General features: G+C 41.7%; 1 protein-coding gene across 2 annotated transcripts in view; it reads right to left on the reverse strand.

Annotated features, from left to right (window-relative positions):
- PCCA (propionyl-CoA carboxylase subunit alpha) overlaps nt 1–21,419 on the reverse strand; it is a 234,330-nt gene extending 212,911 nt beyond the window's left edge. The window contains exons 1-4 of one of the 2 annotated variants that reach the window (XM_081003052.1): nt 21,262–21,419; nt 11,466–11,549; nt 9,236–9,283; nt 9,069–9,137 (exon numbers count right to left, since the gene is read on the reverse strand). In XM_081003052.1, the coding sequence (XP_080859178.1) occupies nt 9,069–9,137; nt 9,236–9,283; nt 11,466–11,549; nt 21,262–21,357 (297 nt within the window). In that variant the 5' untranslated portion in view covers nt 21,358–21,419. Of the gene's footprint in view, nt 1–9,068; nt 9,138–9,235; nt 9,284–11,465; nt 11,550–20,535; nt 20,686–21,261 lie in introns of those variants that run through there. The other variant, XM_081003051.1, reaches the window with a different exon arrangement.
- Nucleotides 21,420–24,385: the final 2,966 nt, after the last annotated feature.

A 24,385-nucleotide genomic window follows, 5' to 3' on the forward strand; every position in this document is an offset into this window, starting at 1 on the left:
TATTCACAAAAACTGTGAGGTCTCCAGAAGTACAGAAAAGAAAAGTTATTTAAACCTAAGGGAGCAAAACCCAATTACAAACCAAAAAAACCACAACAGTGAGGACTGCCAGTGAGGGGGGGAAACGAAGGATCTTACCTGCTTGAGGAAGCCTAAACAAGAGCACTAATATAAGGAGGCAAGGGTACACCACAAGGTTTTATTTGCCATTCCCACTTGCATGGAATTATACGATAGTGTGGCGTTAAAGCACACCTTGAAGTAAGAACAAAGTTAAATAACCCAATTAAAATTAGCTATGTAAGCTGGGTTGCCTGGTGAACACAATTTTTCCACCATAATGCTTCAGGGGAAGGTATTCTATCCCCTTCTCCTGAAACCAGCATGAACCAAATATGGAGACCCAACTTGTAACACACACATTTATCTAAAATCATAAATATGCCACATACGCAACCAGTATACAATTTTTGAGTCTTAGAATGTGTTTGTAATTTGATAGTTCTAACAGTTTAGCTAAATACAAGGGTCACAGGCAAAAAGTAGCTAATGATGCAAGGTCTCACTATTTACTGAGTAAACGTGGATAGCAAAGCTAACCTTAGAGTCTATCTATTAATGGCAAATGAGTAGAAGAGAACAATTAGAAAACACAATGGTTTTTTAAAAAGATGAAATTTTGATAAGCTCTTCCCAGAGGTCCTCTCACCTTTGTCTACACTGATGCATTCCCATCTTAATTTACCTGATCATTAGCTTCCAGTTTGTTCAGCTGGAAACCAAAAACAAACACTAATTACTTTGACATCACAAAGTCAGAGCTGTCCTCACCATCTCCCCAGACAGCAGGGATAAATTATAAAGGGTAGCCATGATAATATCTTGATAAATGATGAGTCACATCACCTCTTTTGTCAATCATCCATGAGGGCTCACACATGATACCACTCAATCTCATTACTGTATCCTAGGGCTAGGAAGACAATACACACCAGGAGTCATATTTCAAACAGCAGGCCACCATGATAAGATGCAACTCAGTAGATGGTTGATAAATTCCCATTGGCTTTTTGTTTTAACATAACTGTCAAATACTTCTGATGCTAAGTACTATGCAGACACAAAAGGCGAAAGTGCATGGTTAAAGCTACTGATTATTCCTTGGGAAAATATGCACGTAATATTCTTCTTTTAAAAAGAAAAGAAAAGAAGTACAAAAGCATCACTTCAAATTACAACAAAGCTTACATTTAAAAAAATATATATACAATTTTGAAAGGCAAGCATCAAGACTTAGTGCTGTCATAACTAGAAATCTCCTTCCTGAACATCCAGAAAATAAAAACTCAGAACAGACATAAACTGAACAGTTTCCATACTTTCTGCCTTTGAAGAACCATTTTCACTTAACTCATCTACCAAGGAACTCCACACAGGTTATGGGGCATGGACAGTTTGTTTGCGACACTGGTGAGGCCCATTGGGCTTCACCAGAGCTTTTGGCTTGCCCACATGGACTAAGAATGTGACTTAGAACATACTGGATACTTTATAGTGCCTGTACATTATAGGGGATGATTAATAGGGGTGGGCAAGCTGTCTTTCATGAATGCCTACCCATTATTAGTCATCTTTCCATTAAAAAACCCCTGACAAGGTTCCTTGGAGAACAGTTGGAAAGCCACTGACCTTGACCTAGATCGTTAGGTATCTATTTTTAAAAGGAGGAGAACAGCCAGAGGCCATGTTGTTGCATAATTACACTCCTTATTTATTCCCCAAGTTACGATTTAAAAAGTAGAACCCATACAGAGTGTATCCCTCAGCTTCTTTGAGCCAAGAATGTGTTATGCCTTAATGCAACACACCCATCTTTTAATGCGTCATTAAAATGACCCGTAACCAAGCCGTTGCATAAAATATTCTCACTGAACCCACAGTCTAAGCAGGGATGGCTAATCTTTTTTGTCTGATAGGCATTTTCACAGTGGGCCAACCATCAACAATTGACAGATCTGATGATCAAGAAAGGGGTAAATCGCATCAGGTCATTGGGCTAGTGATGTGTCATATGTACCTTTTTCTCACAAACGCACACACCCCAAAAAATTGGTGGGAATTAAGAAAAAATTGTTTCTTCCGTTGCCATTTCTGGTACACTTCTGCAAACCCAGCAGACACACCGATGGTGACAGGTTACCAGGTAGATAGTACTGCTGAAGCATTTTCTGACACCACACTTTAGAGATGCATTCTAGGCAAGCTGAATTTCATTGCTAGATGTTCAAGACCTGACATAGCAGTAAGCACTAACCTGCTTAGCAGACATGCCAACAATCCTACTGTTCAGGATTGGAAAGCTCTGAAGCGCATAGCCCGCTTTTTGAAGGGGACTTTGAACTACAGACTGAGGTTCACAAGTCAGAAGACTGGAGGTCTTGAAATCTTTGCAGATGCTAGTTTCAGAAGTGACACCACGCATGGTACCATCACTTCTGGAGTGTGCTACATGTACAACCATTGTCTGTTTGACTGGCTGTGCAAAAAGCAGACAACAGTAAGCCTAAGTTCCTGTGAGGCAGAACTCAATGCCCTGTCATTTTCACTCATGGATTTTGAATAGTTGATGCAACTGTTTCAGGACATCAAGGTTTCTGTGAAATGTCCTATACAGGTGTATCAAGACAATAGATCCTGTTTGGGTTTGCTGAACTCAGAGAGTTGCAAGCAAAGAACCAAATACTTGCAGATTAAGTTACATCGTGCAAGAGAGTGTATTCAGAAAGGACTCATTCAGGTGTCCTACATGCCAGGAAACGAAATTCCTGCAGATCTGTTGTCTAGGGTTGTTAACAGAGAACAACTTAAGGTTTATGTACAGAGGTTGCAATTGGGTTGAACTACAGGTACTACAGGTTACACAGAAAGGGGGAGGATATTAGGATATAGTTCCTTCCGTTCCACCTTAAAAGGGTACTGTTGTGTGTCACATGCCTGTTTACTCCTAGCACAGTCTGCTGGGAACCTCCGTTTATATATTGCTTTTGCTTTGCTGCTGTTTTTGCTGGAGTCGAAGGGAAGCAGACATGTTTTCCTTTGTTCCTGAATTATGCCGAATAAAATGCTGTAAACACTGCTTACACATGGCTCTTTCCGCCTCTTCCGTTGTGAGAAGATTTATTCACTCTGCTGATAGAGCGTGCCGAGTCTCTAAACGTATCTGAGGCTCATGTCGATATTTGATGCTGTTCCAAGGGAGACCGGTGATCACCCAGCTGCCGGCCGGTGGCTGGAGCCAGCTGGGGGCCTGCCTGATGCCCCCGTCTCCCCGGCAGTATCCCAACACTACACTCTCTTCAACATATCCTAATATAATAGGTAAGAAGTTAGTAGCAACCTTCACTGCTTCCTGACCTGTTTGCTCTGATATCCTTCTACAATAGTGAAACGCGTTACCCATCAAAAATGAAAAGTATGGTAATCATTTTCAACATTGACATTACACAACAGGGGTCGCAACACTAATAACAGGCAAAATAGACACACTCATTTTGTGAGCCCACCTCAATACAGTCTGTCCCTTTTAAAAAGAGAAGTAGTTGGAATTTCATTTCTAGCTCCTGACATAGACAAATATTAAATCTTTAAGAGATTTTTCTACCACTTCAGCAAAAAATCCCACGGTAACAGAATTTTTTAAAACGTAAGGAAAGTTAATCATAAATAAAAGCAGCAAGGTCTTTAAAGCCATATAAAAATCAAACAACTTGGCAACAATTTTATCTAAAAGACTGATAAAATATATCCTCCTTTGCCTGGAGCCACAAGAACAACAAAGTAGGCACTATGTGGACCTCTCTGGGAAGAGTATTCCATAACTGGGGCACCACCACTAAAGGCTTCTCCATGTTAGCTGTGTGGGTTCAAAGTTGCACTCCATGGCAAATTGTAAATCAAGTATCTAACAAAACTTAGAAATTAAAAATTATATATCAAGGTGTTTCAGATGGCAGAGATTAAAATCAGAATAACTTAGGTAGCCTTAGAGAGCAAAATACCCTGTCCGATAATATTGTCTTATGCAGAAGTCAATGCAAGCTAGTTCCTTAACTTTCCCCAAGGACACCAGTGAGCAAAAAGAAACAGCACCTGAACAAGCCCAAAGTGTTGTATTATCTAGTGATCATTTTAAGAGCTATAAACTTCTAGTCTATGACAGCTAGTCACACTATTTAGGGCAAATTAATGATAGAGTTACAGCTAGAGGAAGAGCTTATCAAGGAATACGGTATATATTTGTACTACAAAAGGAATTACTATGGCTGCTTTATATAAAAATATTGTGAAGAAGAAGAGTATTTTTATAGAAAAATATTTTATATTAAATAATATTTTATATTAAAATATCATGAAGAGGTAAAGTGGGGCTTGCCATCATATTGATATGATAATTTCAGATATATAAATAATATTTATTTTCTCTTTCCCCTAACATAAATAAAAACTGGACACATGAAGATGAAAAAAGGCCTCCGTTTCAGGGAAATTTGTAAATAAGATTGCATGCCTCAGTCTAGTCCAGACAGTACATTCTGCTTCCACTTCAACATTCTAGCTCTTGCCAGAGCTCGTTGTCAAAACATTAGCTATTTAAGCTTCCCTTTTTAAAACTGCACCAGAAGCCAACAAATAGGACTTGGAAGGAACTAAAAGAGTTTCCACCAGCAGCTGCTATGAAGGACAAGTTGATAAGCATGAATAATCCAAAACACTGCTAAACTGAATAAAACCCAAGTTGATTTTATTTATATATTTTTCCTTCAAGAAGGATAATGGCGTACATGGAGCTTGTCCCGTTTTATCTTCACAACAATCCTCTGTGGTAGAATTCGGCCGAGAGATGGTGAGTGACCCACTGTCCTCTAGTGAGCTTTATGGCAAAGCAGACATTCAAAGTCTGGGGACACACATATGGAGGAAATAGATGGAAAAGCATATTAAGACCACTCTGTTGGTGCTGACTTCACATCTTATTTTATATGTCCAAGATGTGCTCAAGAAACATGAAAGGCATCAACTAGGTAGCTCATCTGACAAATACAGCAGAAGTGGTCATAGAGGTGGTGGAATATGCATGTACATAGACAGCACCTCACATCTCAACACTGAGAAATCATCTTCATAAGCCAATAAAAGTAATATTGAATTTCCCTTCATAAGGCAATCATAAGCAATAAAAGAGAAGTTATTTTCAAAAAAGATTGAATTCTGTTCACACTGATGGCCAGTACACAATAAAAGGTCCAAAAAGTTATATGCCAGTTCAGGAAGTAAAGGAAAACTACATGGTCAAGACCACCTGCTTCGAGAAGCCTGAAATTAATGAAACAGCTTTATATTTCCAATGAGAACATGGTAACAGAACAACCTGATCCTTCAAGAACTGTAAATCAGGCTGGTCCATATGAACCATTAATTCATTGACACAATGAGCTGAAATGAAGAGCACTAGAAGAATGATTTCGTATAACAGAGATCAGAGACTCAAAAAGTTTTTTCTCTATCAGGGAAGCAAATACAATAAACATCTCATTGGGGACTATACAGCAAGTGATGAGGTATCATATTTGCCAATCCTCAAAGAAACTTAACAAACCTTGGCCATGTGTTTAGAGAGGAAAGAGCTGAACCACACTTAGTCAAAACTTGGCTTAGCTCAATGCAATGTGGCAATAAGAATGATCAGGGAGGAGCAAAGAGCTGTGAGCTGCTCTCCTGGATCCTGGGCTTGGAAATAAACAAAGGTAATGAATTGAATGGACTGAACAGGAGTCAAATAGGGTTTCTCCAAATCAACCATAACATCCAAGGAATGCTGCTATGCTACTATGCATGGGTGAGGAAGATGGATGGCGTGCTCCTATTATCACAGGACCTATTGGGGGTCTACAGGGGACTGTTTTTATTTTAAACAACAAAGAACCTATGAAGACGTAGGAACAATATAGAAGGTACTACCCTACTTAAAATCAAACTCACTGGGATGACGTCTGAACGAAACAACTGTCATTTCCACTTAATAAACACAAGTTTCTATACACCATTAATTCTGGGTGATCACTCCTGACTTTTCCTAAGCAAACACTCATATCAAATAACACAATTACTCTCCCACCCCCACTCCCAAAATAAAAGGAGAGCGGGGAAGGAATAATCACATCTGATTATGCTTCTATCTGCATTTGAGGACAACTGGTTTCATGTGTATTTAAAACACATATTTTCAATTCTGCACTCGATTTCTATTGAGTTACACAACTACTCCCAGATATGGAGAAGACCTATTCTATCTATTCTGCTGCTCACCATTTACACAATACTCCATACTCATGTTTATTTTCCAGCCAAAGTTAAAAACCTTAAGTCCCACAGATTTCAATGAGAAAAGGCTAAACAATCTTACTGTGTGATGGGGATAATTGTTTCGTCAAGATGACATAATCTGCAATCCTAAACGTATTTGGATTTTTAAAAATTCTGTAGTACCTGAAGTCCTCACTAAGAAGACCTACGAGGCTAAAGTCAACCTTCACTGAAGTAAACACTAATAATCTTTTACTCAACCAAAATTCCTGTAATTACTTTCCCATGGGATTTTCAAGTCATTTATAGTTTATTACATTTTAAGGATATGGAGTCCCTGCTGTGTTAAAAATGCCAAATAAAATTATCCCTCATTCACTGCTTTATGCTATAACTTCTTTTCTTCCCATCCAATTAGTGTTACCCTGTTCTTTATGTATCATAAAAATTTTAACTACACGTATGTAAAACATAAAAGAAATGCTAGAGGTCTATTGTACATAGTAATACCACCAACACCATACTCATGGCAGAGGAAGAACTTGCATCCCAAAAACACTGTTTTTAATGGAAGGCAAAACTTCAGACTGAAGTGCCTACCCTTCCGCAGTCTACAAAAAAAGCAGAAAATGCATTGCCTACATTAAATAATAATAATAATAATAATAATAATAATAATAATAATTTTTATTTATACCCCGCCCTCCCCAGCCAAGGCCGGGCTCAGAGCGGCTTACAAGCAATAATAAAAACAAATTGAATGATTACAACTTAAAAACAAAATTAAAATACAACATTAAAATATGGAAACATTAAAACATTAAAACGTAGCCTCATCGCAGGAGGAGAAGGAAAGGAAACAAGAAAGAAAGGGAGGGAGGGAATCAAATTGGCTCCAAGCCAAAGGGCAGGCGGAACAACTCTGTCTTACAGGCCCTGTGGAAAGAAATCAGATCCTGCAGGGTCTCATGAGGCAGAGCGTTCCACCAGGCCGGAGCCAGGGTTGAAAAGGCCCTGGCTCTGGTTGAAGCCAATCTAACTTCCTTAGGGCCCGGGACCACTAAGGTGTTGCTATTTATGGACCTTGAGGCTCTTCGTGGGGCATACCGGGAGAGGCGGTCCCGTAGGTACGAGGCTCCTAGGCCGTGAAGGGCTTTAAAGGTCAAAAGCAGAACCTTAAATCTGACCCTGTACTCTACCGGGAGCCAGTGCAGTTTAAAAAGCACTGGGTGAATATGCTCCCGTGGCAGAGACCCCGTGAGGAGCCTCACTGCAGCATTCTGCACCCTCTGGAGTTTCTGGGTCAGCTTCGAGGGCAGCCCCGCGTAGAGCGAATTACAGTAGTCAAGCCTGGAGATGACCGTCGCATGGATCACTGTGGCCAGGTCGGGGCGGGAAAGGTAAGGGACCAACTGCTTGATGCGGCAAAGGTGGAAAAATGTCGCCTTGGCTGTTGCTGTAACTTGCGCCTCCATGGAAAGGGAGGCGTCAAGGATTACACCCAAATTGCACCTAAATGATTCAAGCATGACAACTTGCAATCTTTTCTGATGAAGAGCACTATACAAATACTTTACGAAGCTTTAAATACTTTTATTTTTATAGTCAAATTAACCTTCAGTTGCAGCATAGCAAAAAAAAGGAATTTGAACCATTGCTAATGAAAGACATTAACATTCCTTAACAACTTCTTCTCACACTTAACATTTTAATCCATCTTTCACATATATTATTTCAGCAATTCTTATAACAACGCTATAAGGTAGGTCAAGGTAATATTTTTGCAGATGGAGAATGAAGCTGAGAGAGCTTTCTCCTCAGGCACCTAAATAAATTTATGATGGAAACAAGACTTCCAACGACAACTTCCAGCTTACAGCCAATACACCACCCCTGTTGTCAAGTTATTAGTTTATAAAAGGAACACAGCATATTGTGCATGTGCTTAGGATGCATTGTGACCAGGGACACGATGATAGGAACAGCCAATGTGGTGCCTTCCAGATGTCACTGGACTGCAGGAGGAGTGAGGAATTGAATACAGGCAGTAGGCTGGATTCTTACTCACCTCCCAAGCATCTGCCAGGCCAATTATGACAGGTGGATGGGACCAGGGGTTGGAGGTTGCCCACTGATGAACTGCAGTTCCCACTACCCCTGACTACTGGCCACAATGCCTGGGACTGCTATTTGATTTTATTAAAAAGTGTCACCAAGTTACATTTTGGGTGTCACTTAGTAACACGTTACAGTGGTGCCCCGCAAGACGAATGCCTCGCAAGACGGAAAACCCGCTAGACGAAAGGGTTTTCCGTTTTTGAGTTGCTTCGCAGGACGAATTTCCCTATGGGCTTGCTTCGCAAGACGAAAATGTCTTGCGAGTCTTGAGATTTTTTTTCGCTTTCCCCCCCCTTTTTCTAAGCCGCTAAGCTGCTAACAGCCTTTTAGCGGCTAAGCCGCTAAGCCGATAAGCCTTTAATAGCCGCTAAACCGCTAATAGCGCTAATCCGCTAATAGGGTTGCTTCGCAAGACGAAAAAACCGCTAGACGAAGACACTCGCGGAACGGATTAATTTTGTCTTGCGAGGCACCACTGTATTAAACTGTACCCTAATATAATGATGGAAAGCTTATTACTTTGGTGTTTGCATTTGAGGAGCCAGCAATGGAAATCCAGCAAAATAATTTGCATGACAAGTACTTACCGCACTGGAATCAACATCACTGTGTATAGCAACCGTTTTAATACCCATCTTCTTGCATGTTTTAATTACCTAGACATGGGAGGAGGAAAGAGACAAAGCTGTTTTAAAATAAACGGATAACTAAAGTCATAAAATAGAATAATTGCAATTTTGGAAGTTATACTTACTCTACAGGCAATTTCTCCTCTGTTGGCAATAAGAAGCTTCTCAAATGTCTGAAGGAGGGAGAAAAGATACAGCTAAGTCCTATGACTATATCAGCATTTGCACATTCTGTACAATGTACAAAGTCCGCTTGGACTACTGCAATGCGCTCTACGTGGGGCTACCTTTGAAGGTGACCCGGAAACTACAATTAATCCAGAATGCGGCAGCTAGACTGGTGACTGGGGGCGGCCGCCGAGACCACATAACACCGGTCTTGAAAGACCTACATTGGCTCCCAGTATGTTTCCGAGCACAATTCAAAGTGCTGGTGTTGACCTTTAAAGCCCTAAACGGCCTCGGCCCAGTATAACTGAAGGAGCGTCTCCACCCCCATCGTTCTGCCTGGATGCTGAGGTCCAGCGCCGAGGGCCTTCTGGCGGTTCCCTCATTGCGAGAAGCAAAGCTACAGGGAACTAGGCAGAGGGCCTTCTCGGTAGTGGCGCCCGCCCTGTGGAACGCCCTCCCATCAGATGTCAAAGCGATAAATAACTACCTGACATTTAGAAGACATCTTAAGGCAGCCCTGTTCAGGGAAGTTTTTAATCTGTGATATTTTACTGTATTTTTTGTTTCTATGGAAGCCGCCCAGAGTGGCTGGGGAAACCCAGCCAGATGGGCGGGGTACAAATAATAAATTATTATTATTATTATTATTATTATTATTATTTAGCTTCACTTGAGGAAATGAAGAACTTAACAATGGAGTTGCTAATCAAATTAAAATGGCTTTTATTTGATTTGCTGCTTCTTCACATACATTCAAATTGCCAAGGCATATGTAACAGGACTAATCTCTTGGCTGTTACTTAGGAATAGGCCATGTGCTCATGTGTCCCCTTCCAGCAAGACCTTGGTTAAGAAATACACTGGCACCAACATTTATCTTATTCATCTTAAAACCCCAATTAGCAATGTCCATGGTTAATGTTGTTGCAGATGCATCATTTAGCAACAATCAAAGTTACAATCCTATACACATTTACCTGGAGTAAGGCTTGTTGCACTCAAGGGGGTTTACCTCTGAGTAGACATGTCTAGGATTGCACGGTAAAACTGTCATAGGGAATTCACCGCTGGTAGGAAGAGCATGCACATGATCCCATTATCTTCTTTTGAGCTCTTAAATATTATCAAGGTTTCAGCCTCATTATGCATGCACTGGTTCCCAGCTAGCAGTAAAACAGTGGCACTACAGTCCAGCCAGTTTGGCTACATTTTTCTTTGCTGAAAGTTTTATTGGTGCACTTTGCTGCCTCTTTCTTTGTGTATACACAATCAAGCTGTAAGAAAAGGCGGCTGAAGTTACATTACTTAACACAAGCAACAGAAGCACCTGACTTCTGAATTGTGTTCACTTTTAAGCTTTTTCTTTTCCTGCAGAAATATGCTATAGATTCCTCAAGAAGTTCACTCCAAGTAATTCAGTATATGCAAATAATTTTGATTTAATTTAATTTAATTAATTTAATTTAATGATTTGATTTAATTTAATTAATTTAATTTAATGATTTAATTTAATTTAATTAATTTAATTTAATGATTTAATTTAATTTAATTAATAATTATTAATTTAATTATTTAATTAAGCTGTGTGTAAAACTGGCAACCTTTTGGAGGGCATGACGGGCCCTATCAGGCCTCCTCCTGCCATGTGGCCTACAGAATACTGAGGGGGCCCAGCCCCCTCATTGAAAATTGGGGGGGGGGCCTCAGCACCCAAAGCCCCACAGAGATGGCACCCCTGTGCAATGGCAAATCACAATGAAGGCAAGCACAGGCCACAAATCAACTCTGAACTATTATTTATGATCCTGACTCATTGCCACCAAACAAATTATGTCTAGAGAGAACCTGGTGAGTTTCAGACGCACGTTCAAAATAAGCCACCGTGTTGATAATGTTTGCTGGAAGGCATCAGTTCACAGTCTGCAGCCATAAAAAGGTTTTGAATTTTAGGCTCTTTAAATAGGTGGAGATACTGACTCAGTAAAATACTAGATAATCCCACTACAAGGTATCGGTTTTTGGGGTGGGGAATGGAAGTGGACAGCTTGCCAGTAGCAAACACAGCTTAGTCCCAAGATGACAGTGGAGAAAAAGTAAAAAAAATAGTATCATCCACAACTATATTGTCGAATCAAGAATGCTCAAGCTTTGCTACAGTTGATACTCAGGACTTTCAAGACTTACCTTTTCATTTGGATCATACGCTGTTGAGTGCAGCCCACGAGAAGTGATAAGGTACCATCTCCATTTTGAAAGTTGTGCAATACACTATGAAATAAGAAAGACAACAAGTACAGATTATTAAGGCATTTAAAGCAAATTACCAGCATTATGCAACAATGAAATAACAATATGGCATCCATTTGGGTTTTCAGCAATTCCCACTGCAGCTTCCCATACCAAATCCCATGCCATTCCAGCAGTTTCTCAAGCCATCAGTAGTAGTTTTCCAGGGGGACACAGGGGCTGCAGGAGTGGGATAGCTCCATTCCACTCATGGAAATCCAGATCTAAGCCATAGTGGCCACTGACATGTAAGCATCCTAACCGCTACTAGGCACATTTATAGCAGTAGCAAACTAGGTCTGGCAAAAGAGAAAAGAAATGAGAAAGAAGCTTGAAATACAAATGATATATACTCTGCTTTCCTTTGGACCACATCAGAGAGGTCGAGAAGGAGGAGGGGTCTTTATCATCAGGGTGGCCCAGGAGCTCTATACACACTGCCCAGGGAGGTCACTTCAGTGCCACAGACAGACAGACAGACAGACAGATGCCAACAGTTGCGGTTCCAATAAGGCTTTCGAAACTGTATTAGCAATGCAGCAAGCATCTTTATTATGGTGTTCCTTGTCAAATACAGTGGTACCTCGGTTTAGGAACTTAATCCGTTCCAGAAGTCCGTTCTTAAACCAAAACTGTTCTTAAACCGAGGCATGCTTTCCCTAATGAGGCCTCCCGCCGCCGGTGCCCTTCCACCATTCGGATTCCATTCTTAGACCAAGGTAAAGTTCTCAAACCAAGACACTATTTCCGGTTTTGTGGAGTTTGTAAACCAAATCGTTCTTACACCCGACGGTTCTTAAACCGAGGTACCACTGTACTCTTTAACGTATGTTCTGTGCTGCATTTATCAATCAAGGTTCTAAATTTCTTGCTGTGCAAGCAGTCAGGGAAACCATCTTTCTAGATCAGGGGTAGCCAATGCGATGCCTTTCAGATGTAGTGGACAACATCTGTAATTCCTGACCAGTGACATGCTGGCTGGGGCTGATGGCAGCCCTAGTCCATAACATCTGGAGGGCAACACATCTAGTGGGATGGTTTCCCTAGATAACTACCGAACGTCACTTCTAACAGTTGTGCCACTTTAAGACCAAGAAACAGGACAAATTAAAGGCCTGTCACTTAGCCACGAAGAACAATGGGTAAAGATAAAATGGCACACACAGAGAGAACCCTATTAGGCATTCCCCTTGCACTCTTTCCGAACTCCAATGTTTCACCTACTCTAAAATTCTTCAGAGAAAATATAAAACCATTTCTCACCAGGCCTGTGAGGAAGCTTGCATACCCTTCCCAGAGAAAAGGTTACAATGCATTTACCACATGATTAAATAATAAGACCAAAGGATGGTTTACACAAACAGGTAAAAAAAGTGTTATCCTTTGAAAGACACAGGACAGCAGAAAGAATGAAAGGAAATAAGCTTCTTTGATGGCAGAAGTTAAAGCACAAGCCACTGTAGGGAAGTCTTTCTTCCACTAGATATGAGGGCTAGCAGCACAAGACACAGAGGCTGTATAAATTCCTATTTTAATTTGGTTAAAGAAAAAGGCAGGCAAAAAGTTTATTATTCAGGTTGAAAACTACTACGATAAACCACCAATTATTATCACCATTCCAAGACCATGTCTAAAGATTAGCCAGTTTTTCCATTTATATCATCTTAATCTGATCATATTTTTATTGTGATTAATAATACTTTATATATTTGGGTTTATACCAGTTCTCTAATTTGTTAAGATCATTTTATACATTCATATAATAGAGTATCAGCCAGGCAACATTCAGACAGAGAGCGTGTGACTTTAACACAAAAGCAATTATTCAGGCCAACACTGAAAAAATGGTGCAACTAATGTAAATGAACAACATGCCTCAGGATAAACTATTTTTTAAGCAGGGGTGAGGAACCTATAGCCCTTCAGTTGTTGGACTCTGCTCCCATCAGTTCCAAGCAGTATAGCCCACGATCAGGAATTATGCAGATTGTAGTCTATAGCTACAATAACATGCTAACCAACTAAACAACAAAACAGAAAATGTTTTATTTAAAAACCATTATAGTCCTGGCTGTAAGTACCGCTATTCAAATTTGCATTATGCAGACTCTTGCTGCATTCTTGCCAGTGTTAGAAATTAGCTAGGCGCCAGGCATATTTTGCTACTGGTACAAGATCCAATTGCGAACACATAGAGATCTTTGGTTGCCAGGTTGGCGACTGACATCTCCATCTGGCTGGTCCCTCCAGCTTTCTTAGGCAGGTAAGCGAAAGGTAAGCTTTTTGTTGCATTTATATCCCAACTTTTTCTCCAAGAAAGACATGGTTCACACCCCTCTTCAGATAATCCTTACAACAACCCTGTGAGGTAGGTTAAGAGGCTGGGATTGGCCCAAGGTAATTCAGGGAGCTTCGTGACTGAGAAGGGATTTGAACTCTGATCTTCAGGTCCTAGTCTAACACTCTAACACTGCACCACACTGACTTCCTAGAGTACTTCTATTTGGGGCAACTATATCAATTAAGTAGGTAAATAATATGGAGAAAGCAAGATGTCACTTAGAGTGACTGTTTAAACCAGCAAGACTTGCCATCCGGTATACCAGGGTTCAGGACACTGGGCCACTGGGACCTACTATTTGTCTTGTTCTGTCTGCTCCTTCGATTTTATCCTAACAAACCTGTAAGGTAGTTTAGGCTGAGAGATAGTGACTGGCCAAAGGTAACCCAGTGAGCTTCATGGCCAGGTAGGGGTATGAAGCCAGCCTCATGCCCCCATCTACACTATACATTAAAAGCTGCATCATGCCACTTTAAACAGTCACTGCTTCCCCCAAAGAATCCTGGGAACTTTAGTTTAAGGCTGCTGAGAGTTGATAGGAATCTCCTATTCCCTGCAGAGAGCTACAATTCCCAGAGTTGTTTAACAGGAAACTACCTTCTTCCCAGGAAACTCTGATCCAGATCTGACTCCATTCTTACATTCAGACTGAATGGAACTGGAAAAGAGGAAATTAAATAGCAGAGCCAAAGTGGTACACAGATTGTCTCAAACCCAACCAGCTGCTGTAGAGAAAAATTTTAAAGGTGTATGTCATAGCAGCCTCAGTGTTGAACAAATATTTCTACTCCTGTAACATCTGCAGTCCTGGGGAATCGTAACGAATGGATATTGGCAACCAAATGCAGAGATTTATGAAGATAATATTGGTATAACAATGACCTTCCGGCCTTACAACCAGGAAAGGAAAAGTACCAAATCTACAGTTAAGTTTACATTGATATCAGAAGTCACATGTTTCATTTATAAGTAGTTTTACTTTGCTTGCTTGCTTTTTTTTTCTTTTCTCCAGGAAAAAATATATATAATTGACTCCAGAGATGTTTTTCACCCATGGCAACTTCCCTTTCTAAATATAAAAATATATATATTCAAGAATCAGAAGAGAAGTGCAACCTTAATACATGTGGGACTTGATGCAAGCTGCTTGGCTTATAATAGGTGTGTCTAACCTGTGGCTCTCCAGATGTTGTTGCACTCCAGCTCCCATTATCCCCAGCCAGGACTGCCAACGGTCAAGGATGAAGAGACTTGCAGTACAAAAACATTTAGGCAGCCACAGATTAGCAATCCCTAGTTTATAAAATTTAAAAATATTTCATTCTCAAATTACGGCAGTTGTTTATATTAGCAGGCACATACATCTGTGCAGAATCTGGGTCAAATTTAAAAGCTTAATATTTGGTAATTTGAGCAGCTTTTTCTTCCAGAAAGTATGGATGTCTGTGCAAGAATCTTGCTAACATTCTAATAACCCTGCACAGACTTCTCTGGACTGTAGTATAAACAGCTCAAATTACCAAAGCAATTCTCAAAATCTTCTCAGCCAGTTTCCCATGTTGGTTCTCTTGTCTTCCCCTTGATTTTTTAATGTATATATTATTAAAATAATTTATATACCAGGTCTAATTTTCAAGAAGAAATACCAAGGCAGTATCTATTCTATCAATGTAAGAAACTAAAGAATAATGATAGATTTATACATTAATTTTCACTACAGTCTTCAAGTTTCCAAAAAATACAAGTACACATATGAACCGTTCATTTCCAACACAGAAAGCAACCTTACAGCATGTTATCAGAAATGTCCTGGCACATATGACTGTATTCTCATGGGGATAATGCATTTTTAAGCTTAATATGTTCAAGACACTAGCAAACCTACCATCAGTCAAGTTGTAATTGTTACCTAAATGGATAATACAGATAAGCCCAACAGTTGATGAGCCATCTCAATAAATGTTCTCTCATTTCTTACAACAGACTTGCCTGCCTGTATCTTATTGCAAATATCCAGATAACATGCTTTACAACTTCTTCTTGTGAATGTGACATCCCATGCCAGCCTTGGTTAGATTTAGTTTTTATGTGTGTCAGGAATTCCAGTTTGTTATTTGGTTTACATAGGGGAAATTAAACAAAAATACTTTTCTAAAATCTTCTAAAGCAGTGGTGCTTGCAACAAAATGTTGCAATGTGGAGTGTTCCTATTCACTGTTCTAGTCAGTCAACCTTGCCTTCCTCCATGAATTTCAGTGTTAGAAACTCGGATATATAAGCTAATCGCCAAATGGCACCTTAAACCTAGGTTGCTGTCGCCTCAACAGAATGTCTGGTCATATTTTTTTCCAGTGGATTACTACTACTACTACTACTATTGCTATTGCTGTTATTAATTTCTTTTCTATACCACTTTATATTTTAATGGAAAAATCTCAAAGCAGCTTACAACACATTTAAACATCCAATGAAACAGCGAATGTAACACTGAATGTAAGGTGGATGAGGGTCTGGATCAAAGCTTTCCAAACTTCTCATGTTGGGGACACCCTTTTTAGGCATGCATCATTTCATGACAGTAATTCAGTTTTACTAGCAAATCAGAGGTTAAACTAACCCCTTTCCAGTCCTGGGAGGAGCACAGGGAGCATTTGTGCGACATACCTACACATTGCAGCCAACACACTAATGTGTCATGACACACAGTTTGGAAAACTCTGGTCTGAACCCTTGAAATGTGAGCAATTTTGCAACCTACTGCCCAGTGCCGGAAACTAGGAAAGAAAAACTATCTGCCACTTGGCTCATGGAACCTTGATTATGGGCGCAAAAACAGACGGTTGGGTTGCCATTTTGTCCTTTTTACAAAGATGACCCATGATGTGGTAGGGGAAGCGGCAGTTCACTCCACAGCAGCGATCCTACTTTGGAGATGGGCAGGGAGGCATTTCTCCTCCTGCGCCCTCAGCTCCAGCCTGATGAACTTGCGCTACAGTGGAGGAAGTATTTCTCCTCCCGTGCCCTCAACGCCAGTGGCAGAAATTTTATTCTTGAGTCTCAGTCCCCATACATGGTGACAAGACTTCTCAAAGTGCTTGCATTCTGACAATCCCCAGTTGCAAATTGTGCCTGGCGCCTGGCTAATTTCTCATGCTGCTACTTCATAACTGGAGTTGGTTCGTTGGCCTCATTCCACTGAGACTTAAGCATTCAACCTGAACTCCCTGCCCTTGGCAGAAAAGAAGAAAAATTGGCCATTGCAGCCGAGCCCTACCTAGGCCCAAAGTCTTATCAAAGCCAGTTATTGTTAGCGCTAACACCAGGAAGGATGCACCACCCTGAAAAGTAATCCTCTCACGAATTTTGCTGCCACACTGGTGGCATAGCAGCAGCAAACTTTGCTGCACACCAGTCAGATGGTGGAGATGTCGGGCGCCAAGCCAGTGACAGGACATCTGCATTTGGTTGCAAGTGGACCATTTGCAGTCACAAAACTGACCTGGTACCTGGGGAATTTCAAACAGTGACCATTATACTCCATTCTTCCTCTCCCCTAGTTTTGCATTCCACTACCCTTACACTGAAACAGTCAACCAACATTACATACCTGCTAAGCACACTCTGTATTCACTGGGCTCTTAGAAAGGGGGACAAATTGAGGAGGGGTTTTGTATTTCTCTGCAGAATATCTGTACTTCTGCAAACCTGCCAAAACCTCTCTACTGTGAATGGATGGTGCCATATTAGCTAGCTAAGTGTGGCTCACTCACACAAACATCAAAAATTGAGATCACTTATTTCTTGCCCAGGAATCCAATCTGCATCACACATTATAATTTTGACAAACAGCTGTATTTTTCCAAACTTAACATGTCTATGAATTCATCAACTGCAGAAAACACAGTTTGCAACCAGCACCAAATTTAGTGTGGTGTGGGTGGTTCCCCTGCACAGGGAAGTGAGCTGAGGGCATACAAAATAATAATAGTAGTAGTGATAATAGTAGTAGTAGTAGTAATATAAAACCTATATTTATATGGGTAGCTACTCAAAGTTAGGTCCTGGTCACATGTGCAACTGAGTTGTTGCAACTATGACAGAGTGTACTTGAGGCATGTGCATAACAGAAGGTGAAGGGGGTATCTGGGGCAGCACCAAATTTTGTCCTTGCTCAGGGAGCCATATTACCCAAGTCCGCCCCTGTTGCTTTTCACAAGTAAAAGTGGCTAACTACCAGGGAGACTTGGTACATGACTTGTTCCTTAACTAGATGATCAGAGCATACTGAACCTGTTTTCTTGTCAATCCACAGTCACATGCAATGGCACCATTACGCTACACAATGTAGTTAGGAATTGGGTGACAGTAACTGTCATTTTGCCATAAACACTGCACAGTAATAGTCTTTCTTGTAAAGATTAGACTAGCTTACAGAGGCTCTCGATAGTCTCCCAATCACATCTTCAACAATACTAAATCACTGGGTGCTCCCAGATCCCTCACTGAGCTAGTGATAGGAACATAATACTGCCTCTCAGCAGTTCCTAACATGGCAAGTACAGTACATGAGACCAACATGAGTGAGCATTATCAGAACTCATTAATGAAGTGTCCAAAGTAGGGGCAGGTCAGCAAATCAGATTGAGAACGGAGAACTGAGAATCTCCCAAGATGCTGCAGCGGAAAATACACATGCAAAGGTATGTTTTCCACACAGCAAAAATAACTGCAACAGTAGAACCCATTAGACCAGAGTTTACGAAACTTGGGGTTTTTTTAGACTACAATTCCCATCATCCCTGACCACTGGTTCTGCTAGCTAGGAATAATGGGAGCTGTAGTCCAAAAACAGCTGGAGACCCAAGTTTGGTAAACCCTGCATTAGACCATGAGAAAGGTGCAAGGTAGGGGACTCAGTATGGGCTTATACCCCCATGATTTTTTTGGACTAAAACAAAATTCAGTCACAGATCTTGCAGCTTCTTGTCCAGTTTGGCCTCTACAGGTATGGTGTGGCAGCACAAACCTGTAAGAACAGGACTGGGCTAAGCAGGCCTATCACATCCCTGTAGTTTTATACATTACCTTTTCATAGTTACTAGCCTTAACTTGCTTGCAACTACCAAACTGCTACAGGTTAAATGGGTGGTTAATGCTAACTGTGTTTTATATTGTACAGTCAGTGTTGTATTGGCCTCTGATAAGCCTCTAACTGAACTTCAACTACAAAACATTTACATTCAACTACAAAACATTTACATATGTTAAAACATTTACAGCTAGTTATGTTAGGTGACAGTGGTAGCTTAATTCAGATTTATGCAAAGCAGGCAATTTGAGATTTATGGGGATAAATGTACCCTTTCAACTGCTTCACTGTGAACTTTAATTTTTAACTCTAACAGAAATTAAACATTTACCTACCTAACCTGTAATTTAAGGTTTAATTTTAACAGAAGACAGGCTTCCAAAACACTTCATAAGCATGTTAGCTATTGTGGCAGAACTTCTTGAGACTATTTAAGGCAAACAAGTTAACTTAGACTCAATTACAAGGGATGTCACACCTGTATTTGGAGGGGAGAGACAAAGAGGACTGCCCTTTCTATTAGAACAGTCAGATAGTCATTGTTTTTTAACTCTCCTTAGCAACTCGGATATTTTTAAAATCGAATAACCATGCCAAGTAATGAAGTACTCAGTCAATAAAAACATATATATCTCAGCCATACTGAATGGCAATGGTGGCAAAGTAGTTGCAGTATTGTCCACACATCCATGTGACATCATCACATCACGGCATAAGCTTACTAGCAAAAGAAGTAATGGCCATCTCATTCTCCTCCTCCAGATCAGACACTGCATTAAAGATTGAGGGTTGTTCTTACTCTTTAAAGAACAGCCAATAACTGTATATACCATACATATTATAATATACATGAATATAGACAAATTATTGTTAAGAGAAATTCTGTGCATACAAGTACATACATACATACTGTGCATACAAGTGAATAATTTTTCAATAACTGGCCCTCAGTATTATTCCTGCACCTGCTTTATAATTCTCATTAAAATGTATTTGGATAGTACTGTTAGAATGGGACATAAAAACACTTGTAGAAAGCATGAAAACTCAAAGTATGATGTAACACCTGAACTGAAGAAGTGCCATGCCAAAGCAAACTTTGAGTGTATGGATGAACAATATGGGGTTTCTCTATAAAAATCAATTATACTAAATTATGAATATCCTGTCTTTTTTTTTTTAAGTCCACCTTACATAGGATGGTGCAACAAGTGCCTCTGGATCCTTCACTCTTGAATTTTCTCTGAGCAAAGAAAAAGTCATTTAGGGCAAGCATGATGCTATAGTACTTAGTTCATTTCAATATCACTTTCCACCTATGTTAGTCAAAAATTCATTAGGACAGGGCTTCAATACAACACAGGTCTTTGTTGATTATATGGACTTCAGAGTAGCCAAAGGTGCAAGTGATTATGACAAATTCAAAATCCGGGTCACAAATTGCAGTGCCTGCCTACCTGACTGCAATATGTGCTGTGCCCTTCACTACCTCTGCACAACACAGTTAGCCAGAGCAAAAGAGAAATTAGTATATTAACCTTCAAGGGTGTGATGCCTGACACTGGAACCCACAATAACTTTTGGAACCATATTATAACATTCCTCAGCCTAAGCATTAGTTCATATGCTCTTAAACAGACACGTGCAGTCAAGCCATAAGGTAAGGCAAACATCCTCTCGGAGGAAGGTGACACCATTCACAAGGACGCCTATGCTACTCCACGCGCGGCCTCTTGCACAGGATTGTCTCCGCGTTTGACACGCATCACCACACAGGAGCATCACAAAGGACCCTCTTTCGCCGTGCTCTTAGCGAAGGCGCTTCCCAAACGCGGGTAGGTGGAGAGGAGACGACGTCCAGCGCCTTCGCTTGCAAACCCCTTTACCCGCAGACACCTGAGACCCCCGCCGCGCATTTCAAGCCCATAGGTGCGCAGCTGCAACATGACAAGGCAGGCGTGACACGGGCATTTGCGCGGCGCCCGCAACCTCCATGCTGACGAGAGAGACACGCTTGCAAACCCGGAGGGGGAGCTGCGCCGTTGCACTTAACCCTCCGCGGGCGCGCAAACGTCCCAGGCCCAGTTCGTGGGCGCTTCAGCCAGCGCATGCCGGGACGCCGGGGCAGAGGGAGCCCTCCTCGGGCAGGGACGCTGGAGCCGGTTCGTGGGGACGAACGCCTCGCCCCCTCAGGTTGGCTGCAGCTGCGGACTCGCCCGTCCCTCCCACCGCCCGCCTGAGGGGGTCCCGCTCGGGCGCCTCACCGCTCGCGCCCCGAACAGCCGCTCCAGAGCTCCGCGCTGCTGCTGCTGCCGCTGCTGCCAAGCGCCCACCCGGCGCAGAGAGGCCGCCGCCATCATCGTTGGCTCAGCAACCGGAGCTCTACCTCAAGCGGCCTACGGGCCGCCCTTTCACCTCGCCGCGTCCCGACCAATCAGGAGCCGCTCCGGCGAGCGAAAAGGCACACGCCTCCTCCGGTCCTGCCTCGGCTCGCGCGCCTCTCCTCCAATGAGGCGGGGCGACCGCTTCCCAGCGGAGAGGGAGGGGAGGGGTGCGCGGCGGCGGGGGGCGGGGCCCGGGCCGCAGACAGAACGCGGCGGAGGGGCTCGCGGGCGATTTGTGAATAAGCGCAGTAGCTAAGAGAGGAGGACTCGTTTGGACGCAGCAGCAGCAGCACCTGTATACTTGGGCGGGGGAGCGTGGTCAGCACCGCGCAATCTGCTTTCTCGCGCTTCACCAACGCACTCCCACCACCTCAAGCCATGGGCGTAGCCTGGATTTTTGTTGAGGGGACAGGCCTTTTGTTGGGGGGGGGAGCAGAACCTCTGTTAGCTATGTATTTTTATTGATTTTTATTGATTTGCTGCACCCATGGGGGCGCAGCTGCCTCCCCCTAAATCAAGTAAATAAATAAAAATGCTTAACTAAAAGTGGAGATCGTTTTGACAGATTTTTCTGAGCACCTGGGGTCAAACGAAAGTTAATTTAAAGCAGCTGTTGTTGACACATTTCATTCCAAATCTGCTAGGCATAACCAGACAAAGGATGATGACAGGTGGGTGTCTGTCCTGCCTGCCCTCTCCCCCCCCCCTAAATCCTGGCTATGCCCATGATTCCAGTCCTTATTTGCTATCCCGGCTATATCATAGTCAATGATCACAGAGCCTTACGTCGAATTACAGAGAAACTTGCCTGCCGTTCTCAACCAGAGTAGCTCACTTCTTGTTTTTTTATGGTATCATGGCATCAGGAGTGCTACCCCATAATTCCTATAATGCAGAGAGGTTCAAATAGCAGGAAGCATTGCAGGAGTTTGGACTAGATGACCTTATTATTCTAATGACCCTAGGCCCAATACAGTGGTACCTCGGGTTAAGAACTTAATTCGTTCCGTAGGTCCATTCTTAACCTGAAACTGTTCTTAACCTGAAGCACCACTTTAGCTAATGGGACCTCCTGCTGCCGCCGCACTGCCAAAGCACGATTTATGTTATCATCCTGAAGCAAAGTTCTGAACCCGAGGTACTATTTCTGGGTTAGCGGAGTCTGTAACCTGAAGCGTATGTAACCCGAGGTACCACTGTACATTTAGGTTGAATATCTGAAGTCTAGATTACTCACACCTGCTCCAGAGTGTTTCCACAGATGACCTACTAAAGCTTATTAAAAAGTAAGTACATTACAAATATGCCCTTTTGGGGAGCTTACAGCCATAGACGTTCCCTGCATCCTCCAAACATCTAACAATGAAAGAGAACACCTCTTGTCCGGTATGATTCCAGTTCAGATAAGGTTTTTCCTTCCCAGCCAACATGCATTGGCAGCCAAGATTGCTCTGAAATCCCCCAGAAATTAAAGATTAACCCTGCAGGACAATCACCTCACTTGCAATGTGAACAGAGGGGGAAAGTCATAGGGCAGTTCTCAGCCAGAATACTAAAAGGTGGCAGTGTAGGTTTTCCTTATCAGCTTTCTGTTTGCTTCAAAAGTTCACTGGAACAGTGGCTATACAGTCAGTGACAGTGTCCAGCATTCATACATGGAAGACAGAAAGGAGAAGGCCTATATGTTCCTCTCCCCACCCTTCTTTTCCACCACACAACAGAACATCTAGACTGGACTACCTAGTCCTTGTCAATACTGCTGGCTGGTCTCACAAGGCACCTTGCCTATATAGGTAATGGATGGTATTCAACTATATTTTATTCATTGCAGACCCATTGAAATTAATGGACCTAACTTAGTCATGTTCATTCATTTTAGTGTGTCTACTCTAAGTAAAACCTAGTTGACCACCACCCAGTGCGTATAATGGAAGTTCTCAGCAGAGGATGGCCCTCTGGCTCTGACATTTGTGACCCCAATCTATAAATAGAGAAGCATATTATTATCTGAATCAGTTGCTGGTTGGTAAAACCAGCCGTTGCATAACCTAGAGGCAGCCAGTCCATGGGTACCCTAAGCCTGTCAATATATTATTTATTTAGGTTTCTAGCAACACATATCTCATCCATCCTCAGAGCAACCCTGCATGGTAGGTGTCTAAGAACTAAACTATGGTTCAGCTGCAACTCTGACATTATTACAAATAAATTCTACTGGAGAGTGTTCATTCTGACCAACATATCTGGCTGATTTAATAGTGACATGACTTGTTGATAGATACCTCACCAATCCTTATTTTACAGATACTTGATTTTCTTCCTGTATTTTCCAGCTTTGCTTCCTCTTTCTTGGCTTCCATTATATCAGTGATGGGACCAGATAAATTTTGGGGGGGAAAGAAAGGACAACATGCATTTCAGTAGGGTAGGGTGGGGGAAGGAGACCAAACCATCTTTAGTCTCAAAGTAAAACTTGTGTGGAAAAGAATGTCAAACTGTTTATGCATCCTTAAAATTACAAAACCTGCAATGCAAAATGAAATTATTTTGATTGTGATTCACATACCTTTTGGCCTCTTTATCTGGCAATGCATTCAGTGGCTACCCTATTAAAAACCAATGATGATGATAATAATAATAAACCACAAGGAAAAGCTAGAGCTTCTATTAGAGAACTTGCGGATAAAAAAACTCTGAATATTTCACATGGTTGCTGTTGATGGAATTTCACCACCTGCCAGACTAGTTTTTTAACCGTCATGCCTTCATCTGAATATCTGTGTACTAAATGGGAAAGCAGTGGGTCAACTACTAAGGAGAAATAACAAAGGAAATAATTTATGTCTGCACAAGCTCTGATCTTTAATTTACAGTGAAAGCAAAGTGCTTTTTCCATAGTAAATAGGTTTCAGACTCACTCACTCCTTAAAGGTTAATGCCTGCCATGCAAACAGCATTCAAGCAGTAAGCCACTTTCTCAGCACGTGGTATCCTGAGCTGATGT

Source organism: Podarcis pityusensis, assembly GCF_964106645.2.
Source record: "Podarcis pityusensis genome assembly, chromosome: 4".
Classification (NCBI taxonomy): domain Eukaryota; kingdom Metazoa; phylum Chordata; class Lepidosauria; order Squamata; family Lacertidae; genus Podarcis; species Podarcis pityusensis.